Source organism: Eptatretus burgeri, chromosome 4 (assembly GCF_056783735.1).
Source record: "Eptatretus burgeri isolate ZD-2024b chromosome 4, Ebu_testis_v1, whole genome shotgun sequence".
Taxonomy (NCBI): domain Eukaryota; kingdom Metazoa; phylum Chordata; class Myxini; order Myxiniformes; family Myxinidae; genus Eptatretus; species Eptatretus burgeri.
In genome coordinates this window covers 74,133,833-74,148,834 of record NC_140964.1, presented here as the reverse complement: position 1 = coordinate 74,148,834, position 15,002 = coordinate 74,133,833, and the positions used below count along the sequence as shown (strand labels likewise).

The 15,002-nt window shown below is 42.8% G+C and overlaps 1 protein-coding gene across 3 annotated transcripts in view; it reads left to right on the top strand.

The window, feature by feature from the left end:
• The window catches only part of LOC147028357 (DENN domain-containing protein 3-like), a 134,285-nt gene that overhangs the window by 46,023 nt on the left and 73,260 nt on the right, over nucleotides 1–15,002 (top strand). For all 3 annotated transcript variants that reach the window (XM_085878676.1, XM_085878677.1, XM_085878678.1), the window contains exons 11-12: nucleotides 9,157–9,312; nucleotides 14,170–14,266. In XM_085878676.1, coding sequence (XP_085734802.1) covers nucleotides 9,157–9,312; nucleotides 14,170–14,266 — 253 coding nt within the window. The remainder of the gene's footprint in view (nucleotides 1–9,156; nucleotides 9,313–14,169; nucleotides 14,267–15,002) is intronic.

The window sequence follows — 15,002 nt, the reverse complement described above, 5'->3', positions numbered from 1 at the left end:
TTCAATTGAATTTAGAATGGGATTAAAATAAATTCAATTCCAATCAAATGGAAGACCAAATAGGTACAGTCCTGCATTGGAGTAATCAGGAGGAACCCAAACAAGTAAAAAGCAAAGATGAAGTCATCAGGAAGAACCTGGATAGGATTTGCATTTCAGCTGCTACTCCTCTACCCTCAAACCCATCCAACCACAGCCAAGTGAGCCTTATTCAAAATAAATAAATAAATTAATATAAATAAAAAAAACCCAGAAAGAACCCAGATAAAAAATTAAATAATTCTGGCTTCCAGACCATGTGTCCGGTGAAGTTGAAAATTAAAACATTTATTCCCCATCACTACTGGATCATAATTGTGGAGTTTCATGTTGATTGATTAAGCAGTTCCAGAGAAAACATTATTTAATGTTTTTCTTCAATGCAATATGGCTGCCAAACCATATGTCCTTTCAATTATTCCTGAAAAAACTTGTACACCCATGGATTGGGGAACATTTCTGTGAAGTTTCCCCTCGATCTGTCGAGCCCTTCAGGAGAAGAAGATTTTTTTTATAGGTTTTGGGTAAATCCAATATGGCTGCCAAATCATGTGACCAATGATGTCAAATGTGTGAACCTTTTGTTTCTCATGGATAGGTGTTCATACATGTAAAGTTTCACCTTGATCTGTTCAGCCACTTCAGAAGGGGGTTTTTTAAGTTTTTTTTCGTGTTGTTAAACAATATGACTGCCAAATCCCCTGACCGATGATGTTATCAATTTTTTATGATGTCTTTTAGAAAGACCACCTTAATTGTTGAGCCCTTGTGCCAATGTTGACCTTTTGGTCCATAAAAATAATTGTCTGGTTGAATTCACCGACGAAGTCACCTATGAAGTCATAAAAAAAATATATCACTCATTCCCCATGAGGAGTACTTGCTGAATGCCAAGTTTAAATTTTTTCCTTTATGCGGTTTCGGAGATAGAGGTCAAAATTTTTCTGTTTTTCTAATAAGCCTGCCACACGACGGGACCTATGACGTCATAATTATCATTGAAACATTTTACATGAGTCGTTGCACGAATGGTGAAAAATTCGTCTCAATCAGACAAGCGGTTGCCGAGAAAAACACGAAAATTCTGTGCAGACAAACAAACAGACAAATAAATGGAGTCAAATACAATGTCCTCTCCTTCGGCGATGGTAATGAACAAACAAACGAACCCAAACGCAATATCCTCTCCTTCTGCATGATTAAAAATGAATTAAAATATTATTAGAATAAAATGCTACATATTAGGGTCTGGTCGTCTTCATTTTTCCTGTGCAGGACAAGGCTGCAAATAGCATCATTGACTGAGTGCTGCTGATGAAGTGCCCCTGTAAGGTCAGAGCAGTAATTTCGAATTTGGATACCACCAGGGATAGCTCCCCTACTCTTTGTGAAGGATGCCGTGAAGGGATCTTTCATGTCCACCAACGAATTCTGGTGGATGCAATGCACATTTTAACGTTCATCCGAGGGACGGCATACACATTGATTAATCACCCTGCCTGTGAAACACCGGGATGACAGTTTATATCTGGTTTGGGATTCGAGCCCAACTGAACAGCTTGGAGCTAGTGTGCTTTACCTCTCAGCCATCCTGCTGTAGAATTGGGATGCATTGCTTTGTCGCCACTGAAAAATTTTTTCAATTCCCTCTTGAACTCGTCGTTCGCTTATTCAAACTCTCGGGATTTCGCCATGGAGATCCGACATGTGGCCACCATGCTCACTGCTCACCTGCTTTACCTGCTTTAAAATTATTTTTGTTGCACTCAATGAGGTTACACATTGGGCATATTCCTTTTCTAATTTTCTTCACTCAATATAATCGTCACAGCAGAAAAAGTAAAACTTAATGCTTTTTCAATTTCACATATTCTTGTGTAAATATGGATATGGTGCAAGCATAGCCTTCCTTAAATAAATAACACTTATATGTTTAGTTAAAATAATCGGTAAATCAGTAATTTCTTAATATTTTCAGATTTCACTCCAGATTTTGACACTTATTTAGTCCACGAGATCCGATCCTCAAATCCGAAATCATTTTTTGATTATATACTTTAAGTCAGGGGTGGGGAACCTCCGGCCTCCGGGCCGTATACGGCTCGCGAGACCGTTTGATCCGGCCCGCGAGGCAATTAATAAAAATAAACAAAAGCAACCTCAGAAATACAACACAAAAAAAACTTAAGACGGTGCTTATTTTTTCCTAAAAAAATTAATTAAACGGACAGCTGTCATCTGTCTGTTTCACGTTCAGGGTCAGTGAATGCAGCATGTGCGTAACGTAATGTGTGATCGCGTCATCTCATGTCATCATTTCATTCAGTATATGCAAACATGGTGACTAACAAGAAAAGAAAGGTAGATGCGGAATGTCGCACTTTCCAAGAGAAATGGGCAAACGATTATTTCTTTGTGGAAGTAAAAGGCAAGCCAGTATGACTAGTTTGTCGAGAAGCGCTCTCGGTGATGAAAAGGTCCAACCTCGAGCGTCATTACAGCTCGAAACATGCGAAACTGGACGAGTTGAAAGGACAAATGCGCTTGGATAAAGCTCACGCTCTTCGGCGGAGTTTTGGTGCTCAACAAGCAGTCTTCATTAGACCACAATCTGACAGAGACAACGCTACGCATGCTAGTTTTGTGGTGAGTGAGCTAATCGCTAAGAAGCTGATGCCACATTCAGAAGGAGAATTTGTGAAGGAGTGCCTTGTTGCCGCTGTGGAGCTGCTCGCACCGGACAAAGTAAAATTGTTCCAAAGTGTCAGTTTGTCTCGAGGAACTGTCTCAGATCGGATTACTGAAATGGCACAAGATATTGAGAAAACACTGAAGGACACCGCAAGAGATTTCCAGTTTTTCTCTCTGGCCTGCGATGAGACAACCGACATAACAAACACCACCCAACTAGCCATTTTGTGTGGGGGATTACAGCTGAGTTTGATACGAGCGAGGAGTTGCTGTCTTTGCAAGCCATGCATGGCACCACCAAAAGTGAGGATTTGTTTGAGCAAGTTGTTTTGGCAATGAACAAATTCGAACTGCAGTTTGACAAGTTAAGTGGCCTGGCCACGGATGGAGCCCCAGCCATGGTTGGTGCACAACAGGGATTGACTGCATTGGTCAAAAAAGAAATGAGTCGTCTCAGTCTCGATCCAAGTGAGTTCGTTGTATGCCACTGTATCATACACCAAGAGAATCTGTGTGCACAGTCCCTGAAGCTGAAAAATGTGATGACAACTGTCGTTTCCACCATAAACATCATCAAAAGCAAAGGGCTGAACAGCCACCAGTTCAATGAGCTTCTGAGTGAACTAGAGTCAGTGTACGGAGATCTGGTTTACCACTGTGAGGTGCGGTGGCTGAGTCGCGGAAATATGCTCACACGGTTTTACTCGCCGAGAGAAGAAGTGAAACAGTTCATGGAGATGAAGGGGAAACCTGTCATGGAACTCAGTGATAGCAAGTGCCTGTGTGATTTGGGCTTCATGGTGGACATTACCAAATACGTGTCAGAGCTGAACGTCAAGCTCAAAGGTCCCAACCAGCTTCTCAGCTCTGCAATCAAATGTGAAATTATTTGAAGCTAAACTAAAGCTGTGGCAAGTGCAACTGGAATGGGGAAACACTGTCCACTTTCCCACTCTGCAAGAACAAAAGCCTGCTGTGACATCTGAATATGCTGCTGAGTGTGCAAAACTCCTCCAGGCATTTGGAGAGAGGTTCCAGGACATGAAAAGTAAACAAAGGGAACTGAACATATTTGCCACGCCATTTAATGTGGAACCAGCTGATGTGCCTGACAACCTATAACACGAAATCATTGAGCTGAAAAGCAATGACGAGCTCAAAGCGAGGTACAACAACCTCCCTTTGCTCGAGTTCTACAAACTGTATGTACGTGCTGAGGATTTTCCCATTCTGAGGAGACATGCACTGAAGTTTGCATCACTGTTTGGGACGATCTACAGCTGTGAGCAGTTCTTTTCAAAACTGATTCTTGCAAAGACTCGGTTCCGCTCAAGACTGACTGACCCAAACCTACAAAACCAGCTGCGAGTAGCATCATCATCACGACCACCTGACACCAAATGCCTCGCCAAAGAGAAACAGTTCCAGCCATCGCATTAGGTGAGTCCGATATACGTGTTCAATAATTTTGCATGGCCCTCGAAGGATGTTCTAAAAATCGAAATGGCCCTTGACAGGAAAAAGGTTCCCCACCCCTACTTTAAGTCGTCCATGGAAGTAGATCGTGTTTCCAAGGCAAGGCATTTTTAGTAGGCTGAATCAAAATGGCGGCGAAGACCTCAGTGAGGTGACATTGTGCTGACCAAGGAGATGCCTTTCATGAAGATTCAAACCTAAAGCTTGGAGGTAAGATGGATAGCAGAGGTGGTGTCGTGATCAGATTCAGGAAAGTATTGATACTTGTATAGATTGAGTAAAAGATTGGCAGATGGAATTTAACCTGAGCAAGTGTAAGGTGTTGGGGATGGGAAAGAACAATGAAAGTAGAGATTACAGGATGGAAGGGGTAATTTTGGGACGTGTCACACAGGAGAGATCTGGGGGTGTTAATAGATATGGGAGGTAAACAGGCATTGGAGTGCCAGGCAGCTTTTGGTAAAGCAAATAGGGTTTTCGGTTGAATTTGTAGGGAGATCAATCTTCTAATAAATAAATGTCATCTCTGTTTGTCTGTCTGTCTGTCTGTCTGTCTGTCTGTCTGTCTGTCTGTCTGTATATAACACCAACCACTCCAAAACTATTGAGCCAATTGCCACATAGGCCATACTCGCCCTCCTGTTGAACATAGGCTACTTGGTTTTTTAAAAATTATGACCATTGATAATGATGATATCGCTAAATTAAATTAATAATTACATTGTGCCAGTTCGTGGGCATGGTGTTGATGTCTCTGGCTCTCATTGGTTTAAACTCACACATTACATCGTGCCTTACGTCATTATCTCCTGTCTAACTCGAATCCTCGCCTCCCGTAAGTTCAGTTTTTTTATTGTAATTGCCTTGATGTAATTTATTCATAATAATTCGCTATTTTGATACATAATGTTATGGTTGTGGAAATTCGCAAACCACCATTCAGGTCCCGTAGGTGAGATATCTCTGTAAGTACATGTGTAGTTAGGCCCAAACCCGTTGTATAGAGGGAATTTATGTGATCCATCCGGGCTGTGACGCTTTGAGTTAGCCATTTTTTTCTGTTCTATCTTTTATTTCAAACAAACAGCATCTCAACAACCACGCCATCCCCACCACAGCGCCAACCACACTACAACCACGCCACCTCCACCATCAACGCTACCACATCTTCGCCACTCGCCATTCAGTAGACCCTGTGCGGTTACGATCTCTGGGAACAAACAAAAACCAACAACTCTGCTCGGGGGTTTTCCCGCCTGTTTTTCCCGTCGAGGTTCTCCGTGCTCGGTGTGGAGGGGGGATGCAGGGGTCAAAGGTGAGAAAGGGTGGGTGCCTCTTTTTGGGGGAATAATTCCCTGGCTCTGAGCCAAGACTGGCTCCCCCGGCCCCCGCACGGCGCGGGGTGGATGGAAAGCGAGAGGTCACGCCCCCCTTTGAGAGGCTTCTCCAAGAAGCTCGAAGGGAGGCGGGGCCGAAAACGGGGCTTCGTTGACCCGTGCGCGAGCGCAGAAAACAGCGCTGAACAAACCCCGTCCGTTTCCCCGAAACCCCGTCCGTACAGTCGAGCGGACCACACGAGCGGCACGAGCTTGCGGAGCACGCCGGAGGGGCTCGGAGTTGCGGTCGCCGAAGGAGAACTCGACGCGATCAGGGAAGTCGCACTTCCATTTTCTTTTGGGGTTTGGTGTAAACGTGTGTGTGTAGCGCCAGTCTGGTGAAGTAAAACTGTTAAGTGTTGCCGTGTGTCGGTCTTAGTCGGTAGTATCTCTGCGTCATTGTTTCTTTTGTTGCATTTAATAAATGTGCATTATGTTGAACTGTTTTCCCGTTTCGCTTCGACTTTTCTTTAATTGAATCTTCATCTTGCTTCATGTAACGGGTTCGTCGTGGGCTTAATACGCCCGATAATTAATCGGAACCGTCGAGGCCGACGATAACACCGCTCGGTTATCCCGATAGCACGGAACGGATCGCTTAAGCAGCCCGTGTCCGGAGTCGACCTGCGGCGAGGTGCGATCGCCCGGTCTACCCTCCGCGTGGGTACTTAGGTAGGTCGAGTTTGGCGAACAACCCTATCCCACGCGGGTGGCCGATTGGCACGATCGTGGTGAGGCCGAAAGGCCCACCCGTGACTAGCTCCCGGCGTTAGTCCAAGAGGGTCACGACAGAATTGTCCGTCCGGTGGGCGACGTTCCGCGATTCGAGGCACGTGGCCGTTCGCACGCCGGCGGGCGCGAATTCACAACAACTACCCTGAACTTCACTAACCGAAAGTAAATATGAGGGAACATTTTAACGAGTGGGTAGAGCGAACACTAGTACTGTGTTGTCCAGCAAGTGAAACTGGACAACAGGGTTATTTACGTTTTCATGCGTTCATAGCGAAACGACTCGAAGTTATGATGCACAAATTATATCAAGGGAATTACGGTAAGAATGGCTGGACTTAATGAAAGTTCAGGTTAGTGATGTTCATTTGTAGTTATGATCTTTTCAAGAGTTTCCTTTATGTATTGAGCAATTGTATTTGCAATTAATTTTGACTGCAAGCTGTCAGGGTGTTTGTGTTTGGGTGGAAAAGGCTCCATGGCTGGAGTTTGAGCCCTGTTTACCACCCCCTCAGTAGTCTGGAATCTGGGGTTCAACACTTGTTGATCTGGTCCAACCGCACCATCCTCCCTGCCTCCCTGGTCCAGCCACTGCCCCCACCCCCACACTGGGGCTTCTCCTGTCCCCACCTCACTGGCGCCCCAACTCTCCTACCCCCCTCCCTTTCTCAATTTTTCTCCCGATCAATGCTGGGTACCCTGCTAGTTATAAATCAAAGGAGGTGGTTTTAACACTCTATAGGAATTTAGTGAGGCCCCATCCAGAATATTGTGTGTGGTTTTGGTCACCACAGCTCAGGAAGAGCATACCTACCATAGAGCGGGTTCAGCGCAGAACTACGAGATTGATTTCAGGCCTTGCTAGACTCGGCTATGAGGAGCGGCTGAAGTAAATAGGGCTTTATCTATCGTATGAAAGAAGCTCGGTCTTGGCTTGCCTGCATCCGTCCCTGTCTGCATGCCAACAATTGTCCTGTCGTGGATACCGCTAATCAAGCAATAACAGTTCCCACGACATAATCAGCAGTGCAGCATGCATGCAATACACGCATATATACATATACGTTCGTGCAGCATATAACGTGCTGCACATACACGCATGAGGAGACCGTTTTCTGGCATGGCCCGTACCTAATATGTACCCCAGATAGTTTGATCAAAAGAAGGAAGAGAGGAGGATGGGGAGGGGGAGTGCGAATATATATTTTTTATTTTGATCTTCTTCTTCATGTGGGTTTTTTTTTGTATACATTGTCTAGGCCCATATAGGAGCTAACACACAGAACATATAATAAGGGGAGCAGGTGATGCAAAACAGTGTGGAACAGAGACATTAGGGGATCTGTGGAAGGGAGAGGGATGGGTTGGGGAACACAGGGTAAACAAGATGGACACTACAGGGACTTTTAGGAAGGAAAGCAGGGAATTTGAAGGAGGTGGGTTTGGGGTGGATTTGCGGGGGTAGGAAAGATGAAGGATTAGGATGGGGGAAGATATGAGATTGTGGTGAACAGCTGTTTTGAAGACCTGGAGGGAAGAGTGGAATTGAAGAGAGTGTGGCAGTTTGTTCCAGAGGAGGGGGAAAAAGAGGAATGAAAGAATGAAGGTGAGCAGTAATTCTTGATTTTGGTAGTTTCACCAGAAGGGGGTTGCTGGTGGACCTTGAGTGTGCTGTGGAAACATGGGGGGAGGGGGACAGATCACAGAGTGGGGGGCGGGGGGGGGACGAGGCTGGAGAGGAGACAGTAGAAGGCAGCAGAGGACTAACAACCTGCCTGCGGTGAGAGAGTGGGAGACCCAAAGACTCAGCTTCATCACAGGAGATAACAATGATCATAAATGCCTTGGTTTCCACAGCAGAAAGCCGAGAAAGGTGAGAGGCAGGAGCACCAGTCCAGAGGGGAGAGTAGTACTCCATCAGGCTGTGGATGAAAGGTTTGTATGTGATAAATTATGAAAGCTTTGTATGTTGTTTTATATCATTCGGAATTCAGCGTCTAAAATGGCTGTGATGAAAATTCCATTAACACTCGCCCCTACCTCGCTCCCTGAGTGTAGAGCTCAGGTGGTATCTATCCACCACCTCATGTTTTTTCGCCATTAACAAAAACTATTTTTTTTTAGCAATTATGCAAAAGTTACTATTCCCATCAGCGAAGCGACCGATCTTACATTCTAGTACGTTAGACAGGAGGTGGTTACGAGGAGATGTGATAGATATGTTGAACATAATGAACAGTGTAGACAAAATAAGTGCAGAAGAATTATTCAGCACAATAGTTAGTGAAAGGACCAGGGGCCGTAGTCTCAGAGTAAAGAAGCGGAGAGTTAAGACGTTAGTGAGACAGGGGTCTTTTACTCAAAGAGTAGTTAATGCCTGGAATTGTCTTCCTGGAAAATTAGTGGCAGCAGAAACAGTAGAGAAGTTTAAATTTGAATTGGATGGGTAAGTATCTGCAAGTATTGGAGATAGAGAGGTGTAGGAATGTTCGCAGGGCTTTTAGGTAGCTTGAGTATGGATGGGTGATTGTGTGCATCTGTGCGGAGTGTTGTCCGTGGGTGTCTCATCAAGGGGTGGTATGTGCTTGATGTGTTTCTCACCCAAGAACCACTTTCACCCACTCCCCCCCCCCCCCAAAAAAAAGTTACCAAGAAAATACAAAAATACTACAAAAAAATCCCCAAAACCTCCCACAAAATAAGAACATTTTGCATTTTTCTTTTTTATGTCATGATCTTGGAGTTATGGAGTCGATGCACTGAGTGACATACATTGCCATTTATTATCGAAGCATTGATGTGAGGTAAATTTATCAAAAGTAAATTATGTGTTCTTGAACAGTGCCAGAGACTTGCGTTTGAGTGAGGAGGTTGCTGCACTGGGGATTCCAACACCTACCAACCTGGTGGCAGAACGAAAATGGCGCCACGCGAGACGAAGTCACCTGAATGAGTACCTGAAAAAGCTCTACTTCAACTTCCTCCTTTCCACTTTCAGGTTTGATGAAATTATTTACTTTAATATAAATGCAGCTGTCAGCATGACATTAACACATCACTTTTTATCATGTGATGGTAATATACATTACTTACATTATTATCTATCAGAGTACGCCAGCACTCTCAATATGGGGATGGCGTGGGAAAAAATGTCGGTCCCATCCCCTAACATACGAAACTAAAGTTGGAGTATCTTCTCTAAAAAGTCACTTCGGCTGCATATGAGAGCCTACCTTGTCTGTTCAGCTGATTGTCTTCAGTTTGAAACACGATTTGATGTGTTTCATATACGACGGCGGTCCCATAAAAAAAGCAGGGATCAACTTTTCAGTCCTCCAGACCATGGCAAAGGCAAAAAAAAAAAAAAAACAGCAAAAAACTGAGATCGGTCAAAACTGGCAAATATTTTTCCCACGACGACTAATTAATGGTAATAATAATCATCTTCAGACAGTGTATTTCTGAGCTGCCTCTCTCAGTGGCAATGACTGGTACCATCCGATAGATTTTTACTTCGTGAAGCATCCTTTGCTATCACAATTTTAATAGCTTGAAAGGACTCCACAAAAAGTATGCAAAACTGCATTCCTTTTAATGGAATAGGAAGGGATCAGAGGGGTGGGCGGGACTACGACTGTCAAGTAGCCTGATTGGGGCAGGGCCGTTGCCCAGATTTGCCCGAGAGCCAATCAGTCACATATGGGGGTGGTTAATGGTGGAATATTATCAGGAAGTCGGTGACAGCAACAGCCCACACATATTTCCATAAAGTAGTACTATTTAGAATATTAGATCGTCCATGAAGTACGCACGGTACCATTACAATGTGAGCACTTCGATAAAGTTTGTATGACAATATTTGAAAATAAGTAGTAGAACATCCATATACATTTCTAAAAATGTAAAGAAACAAGTCATACAAGCATTTTTTAACTGGAAGGGCACTCAGTAGAGCGCATACCTCCGCCACATAATTCCTGATCCACGAGAACATATTTGGCCCAATACATTTTTGAAATATCATGCTATACAGTACTATATCATTTTTGGCCCGATCTCTCAATGGTGAAGAATCACTTAAAAATTAAATAAATCTCGTATCCAGATCCGGATTCAGATCTTCACCAAAATCGAATCAATTATCCTGGTCACACACCCAACCTGTCCACCAAGTTTCATCCGAATCCGTCCACAACTTTTTGAGATATCGTATTATATATGTATTTTTTTGAGACCAATCTCTCAATTGTGAAGAATCATTGAAAAAATTGTTGGATCCGGATTTGGATCTTCACCAAAATTGAATAAATTCTTCCTTGTTACACATCCAATGTGTCCACCAAGTTTCGTCCAAAATCTGTCTCCAACTTTTTTGAGATATCCTGTACACAGAAAGACAGACAAACAAACAAACAGAGAGAGAGGGGTGAAAACATAACCTCCTTTGCCTTTGGTGGTGGAGGTAAAGATTTAAAAGGATGAAACGATGTCGGGATGTTACTCCAAAAAGTAGGTAAACAAGGCAGGGATGTTCACAAGGAATGATCATGTGAAACCATCCCTACTTCTTTCTTTAAATAACGGTTGGCTCTGGAAAAGACAAAGTTTTGATGAAAAATCGACTGGTTACAACAATACAGGAGCTTCGACAACGAAGATTCATACAAATACCTTGGAGAAGAAAAGGGCCACCGAATATGTCATAAACAAATGGGCAAAACAATAACCAAAGAATACCTGCGCAGAACGAAGCTGATCCTGAAAACATACCTCTCCCCAAGGAACAAAATCGAAGCCATAAACCAACTCGCCGTACAAGTGTTCCAATACAGCTGCAGAAGAGTAAACTGATTACAAGTGGAAATCAGGAAACTAAATATCAGAACAAGGCAACTCCTCACTCTCCACATAATGTTCTACGAAAATCAATGCATCCCGAGAATGTACATGCCGAGGAAAGAAGGAGGTGACGGCCTGATGGAACTCAATAAAGTGCATAGAGCATCAACTGTAGGATTAGCAGAGTATGTGAAAAGTTCAACAGACTACCGAATACAATTTGTACACAAGCATGAACACAAGCCAGAAAAGCTGCCTCTGACTCGCCATGCAAAAAAATTCCAAAAACAGATGCGAATAGATGTCGTCACGCAACAAACCGAAAAAGCAACAAATACAGCCCCAACGATTGCAAAAAAAAGACAAAAGAAAAATGCAAGATGAAATACGAAAAGATATATAGTGACAAGTGGCAGAAAGATGAAATAACAGGGAATTTTTTTTCAAAAGAGTTGGACAGATTGGGGATAGACAAAGAAGGATCACTGGAATGGATAAGAAGAGGTCAGCTCAATTGGAGCAGAGAATGAATCATTATAAATGCCCAGGAACAAGGACACTTCAAGAATGGCTTTATAAAAAAAAATGGCAGGACTAAGCCAATCGGCCAAGTGTAGATTTTGCAAGGTAGAAACAGAAAGCACGAGCCACTTCCAATCAGAATGTAAAAAACTCATGTCAGAACAGCTGTACACACAAAGACACAACAAGGTATGTTGGGTAATCCACTGGCACATCTACACAAATTTCAATATCCCAGTTCCACAAAACTCATGGAAATACAAACCAAAAGCAATCATTGAAAACGAGGACATAATGCTCATGTACGATCTGATGATCCCATCCCAGTGTGAACATAGAAACCTGAGCACTGCGACCGGACATTGTACTCAGATACAAAAAGGAAAAGAAGGCATAGTTATTTGATGTTTCAGTACCCAGTGATTTTGGTCGAAATAATGCAGATATCAAGAAAATGCCCAAATATCAAGACCTCAAAGAAGTGAAAAGATCCTGGAAGCTGAAGAGTGCTGAAATTTTACCAGTGATAATTGGAGCAATGGGAATGATAAAGAAGAACCTCACAAAGATCCTCCAAGCCATCCCTGGGAACATTACCACAAACAAACTAGAGCTGGAAGCTGTCCGTGGCTCAGTGATGATTCTGAAAAGAGTCCTCGGAACAAAACTCTGAGAACACAACTTCACAACTTAAGCCATGCATCGCGATCCTTCACTGAAATGAAGGAGGATACTTCGATTCCTGTGAGGACTCCATTCCACCTTCTGAAACCCGAATTATGGAGATAACAATCAAAGACATACACACACACACATCACTACACACACACACACACACACACACACACACACACACACACACACACACACACACACACACACACACACACACACACACACACACACACACACACACACACACACACACACACACACACACACACAGTCTTTTCTTGGGGCAACTATTATTCAGAGAAAGATGTGGGGATGATTTCAAATGATCTTTTCTTGTGACCATCCCTCCCTTGTTTGCATAATTTTTGGAGTAACATCCCAACATCCTTTTGCATTTTCAGTCTCATCTCGAAGGAGATACAAGACGGTTGCAATGCCCCTGTCTGTGTGTCTCTCTGTCTGTGTCTGTGTGTGTCCGCATCTGTATATTTTCACTTTTCCAATGTTTCTCTGTGCAACCGCTTATCTGATCAATGCAAAGCTTTAAACATTGGAGGGTCTCTCTCTGGAGAATCTTTTGTTGCAAACTCTGACGTCGTAAATTGTATGGCAGCAATATTGGATCAAATAAAAAATTGCACATCGTTTTCTCAAAAATTGCTCAACAAAAAAAAAAATGGAACTTGGCATATGTCATCAACTCCCCATGGGGTACATAGGGTGATAATGATTACATGATTGGTGAAGTGGTATTCCAGCCATAATTAGTTGAGTTGAAATCCTTATCCAAAAATGGTTTTCTCTGCAACTGCTTGTCCGATGGATGCGAAACTTTAAACATAGGAGGGACTCCCCATGGAGAATATTTTGTTGCTAACCCTGAAATCATAGGTCACATGGTGTAGCAGCCATATTGGATTAAATGAAAAAATTTGGCCATCATTTTCTCTGAAACCGCTCAATGGCGAGGATCTGCAATCTTTGATTGCTCTTTTTCTTGTTAAAATTTTTTTCATTACTTGTACACTGTAATTTTATCAACAGGCTCGCGAGCCATCTTTCAGTTTATGTTGAACATTAAAGTTACTGTGATTGTGAAGTGTATTTACATTTCCCAGACCCATTGGCATTGTGGTCGGCAGTTTTATTTTGATCCTGGCTGAATCGTACCAAAGATTCCAAAAATGGTACGCTGCTTGATGCTCATCATTTAGAGGATAGAGCACAGACAAACCTCGTGGACTGACTGATTAAGCTGATTTTGTCTTGCTGTTGATGTCTAAAGACAAAAACTGATCGAGACAACTTATGCTTAAAAATTAATGCAATCAACAGGGCATTGCTCGAGGTATGCTAACCACCATGGGAAGCAAGAATCTAGAATCTGCCGTATTGGGTGTGAACCCCTCATCTGAGAGCAATGTTAAAAATGTTGAAGTTGCTCATTTATCTTTTTTTGTGGCTTGTTGTGTTTGTCGAGATCCCTCTCTATCCTCCACCAGGGTAATGCACCCAGACCCAGGCGATCATTTGTTTAGTTGTTTGGTGCTGAAGAAGCAGATATTTTAGTTTTCTTCAGCATTTTAAACCTTTTATCTGATACTCACCATTATTTTATTTTCCTACTTCTTTGTTTGGGCATGGACTTCTTGGTCAACCTCATACTTGCAAATACCACCAATTTTTTTTTGTCTATTTGCATCATTTCTGTCCAAGCAGTTCTCAATGGCTGTTGAATTTTCATCTCCACATTCTCACGAGCAAACATCATCTCGTTGTGATTATGTAAATTAAGTATTATTTGGTCTTGTTTTGGCAGAGATGTCACCGACCATCTGAACTACGAACATCGTGTCTTCAACTCTGATGAGTTCTTAAGGACAAGGCAGCCCCAAGAGTTGCAGTTCTATAAAAAGGTGATGAACAGCCCTGCACTTCCCTGACTACTAATTTAATGGCTCTGATGAATCCCACCTGCTCTTGTGGTCATCCACACGAGTTTTCCTTTTCCGCACACATATCCCAAAAATACTCTCTGAACAGTCGAACACAACTTGGTGAAAATACCTGCAATGAAACTTGATTTTGATTTGCAAATTAACTTATCCACACATTTTTGACATGAATTACCAAATCAGAATTGAGCAGATGAGCGTCGGATGAATGTGAATGCTGACAGCTTGTGTAAAAGGTATTTAGTACAGAGACGAATTAGAACGGCACTCGGCAGAGCACATACCTGCCAGGCTGAACAATGAACAGTTTATGCTTTGTATCCCACTTATAAGCCACATCTGCTTCCAGACCTGAACTAAAATATAATTGGCTTGTCCTCGTCTTCTTACCAACTCATCCACCTAGTTTTGTTACAACTCATCTACAACTTTTTGAGATATTGTGTGATATATTATGTTTCACCTGATCACTCAATTTTTAAAATCACTTAAAAATTTTTTTTTAATCTCGTATCCGCATCCGGGTTCGGATCTTCACAAAAATCAAATCGATTTGTCATCGTCACACACCCAACCTGTCTCCCAAATTTTGTCCAAATCTGTCTGCAACTTTTTAAAATATTCTGTTCACAAACAGACAAGCAGACAGTCAGACGGGTGAAAAACATAACCTCCGTCCACCTTAAGGCCCAGTCAC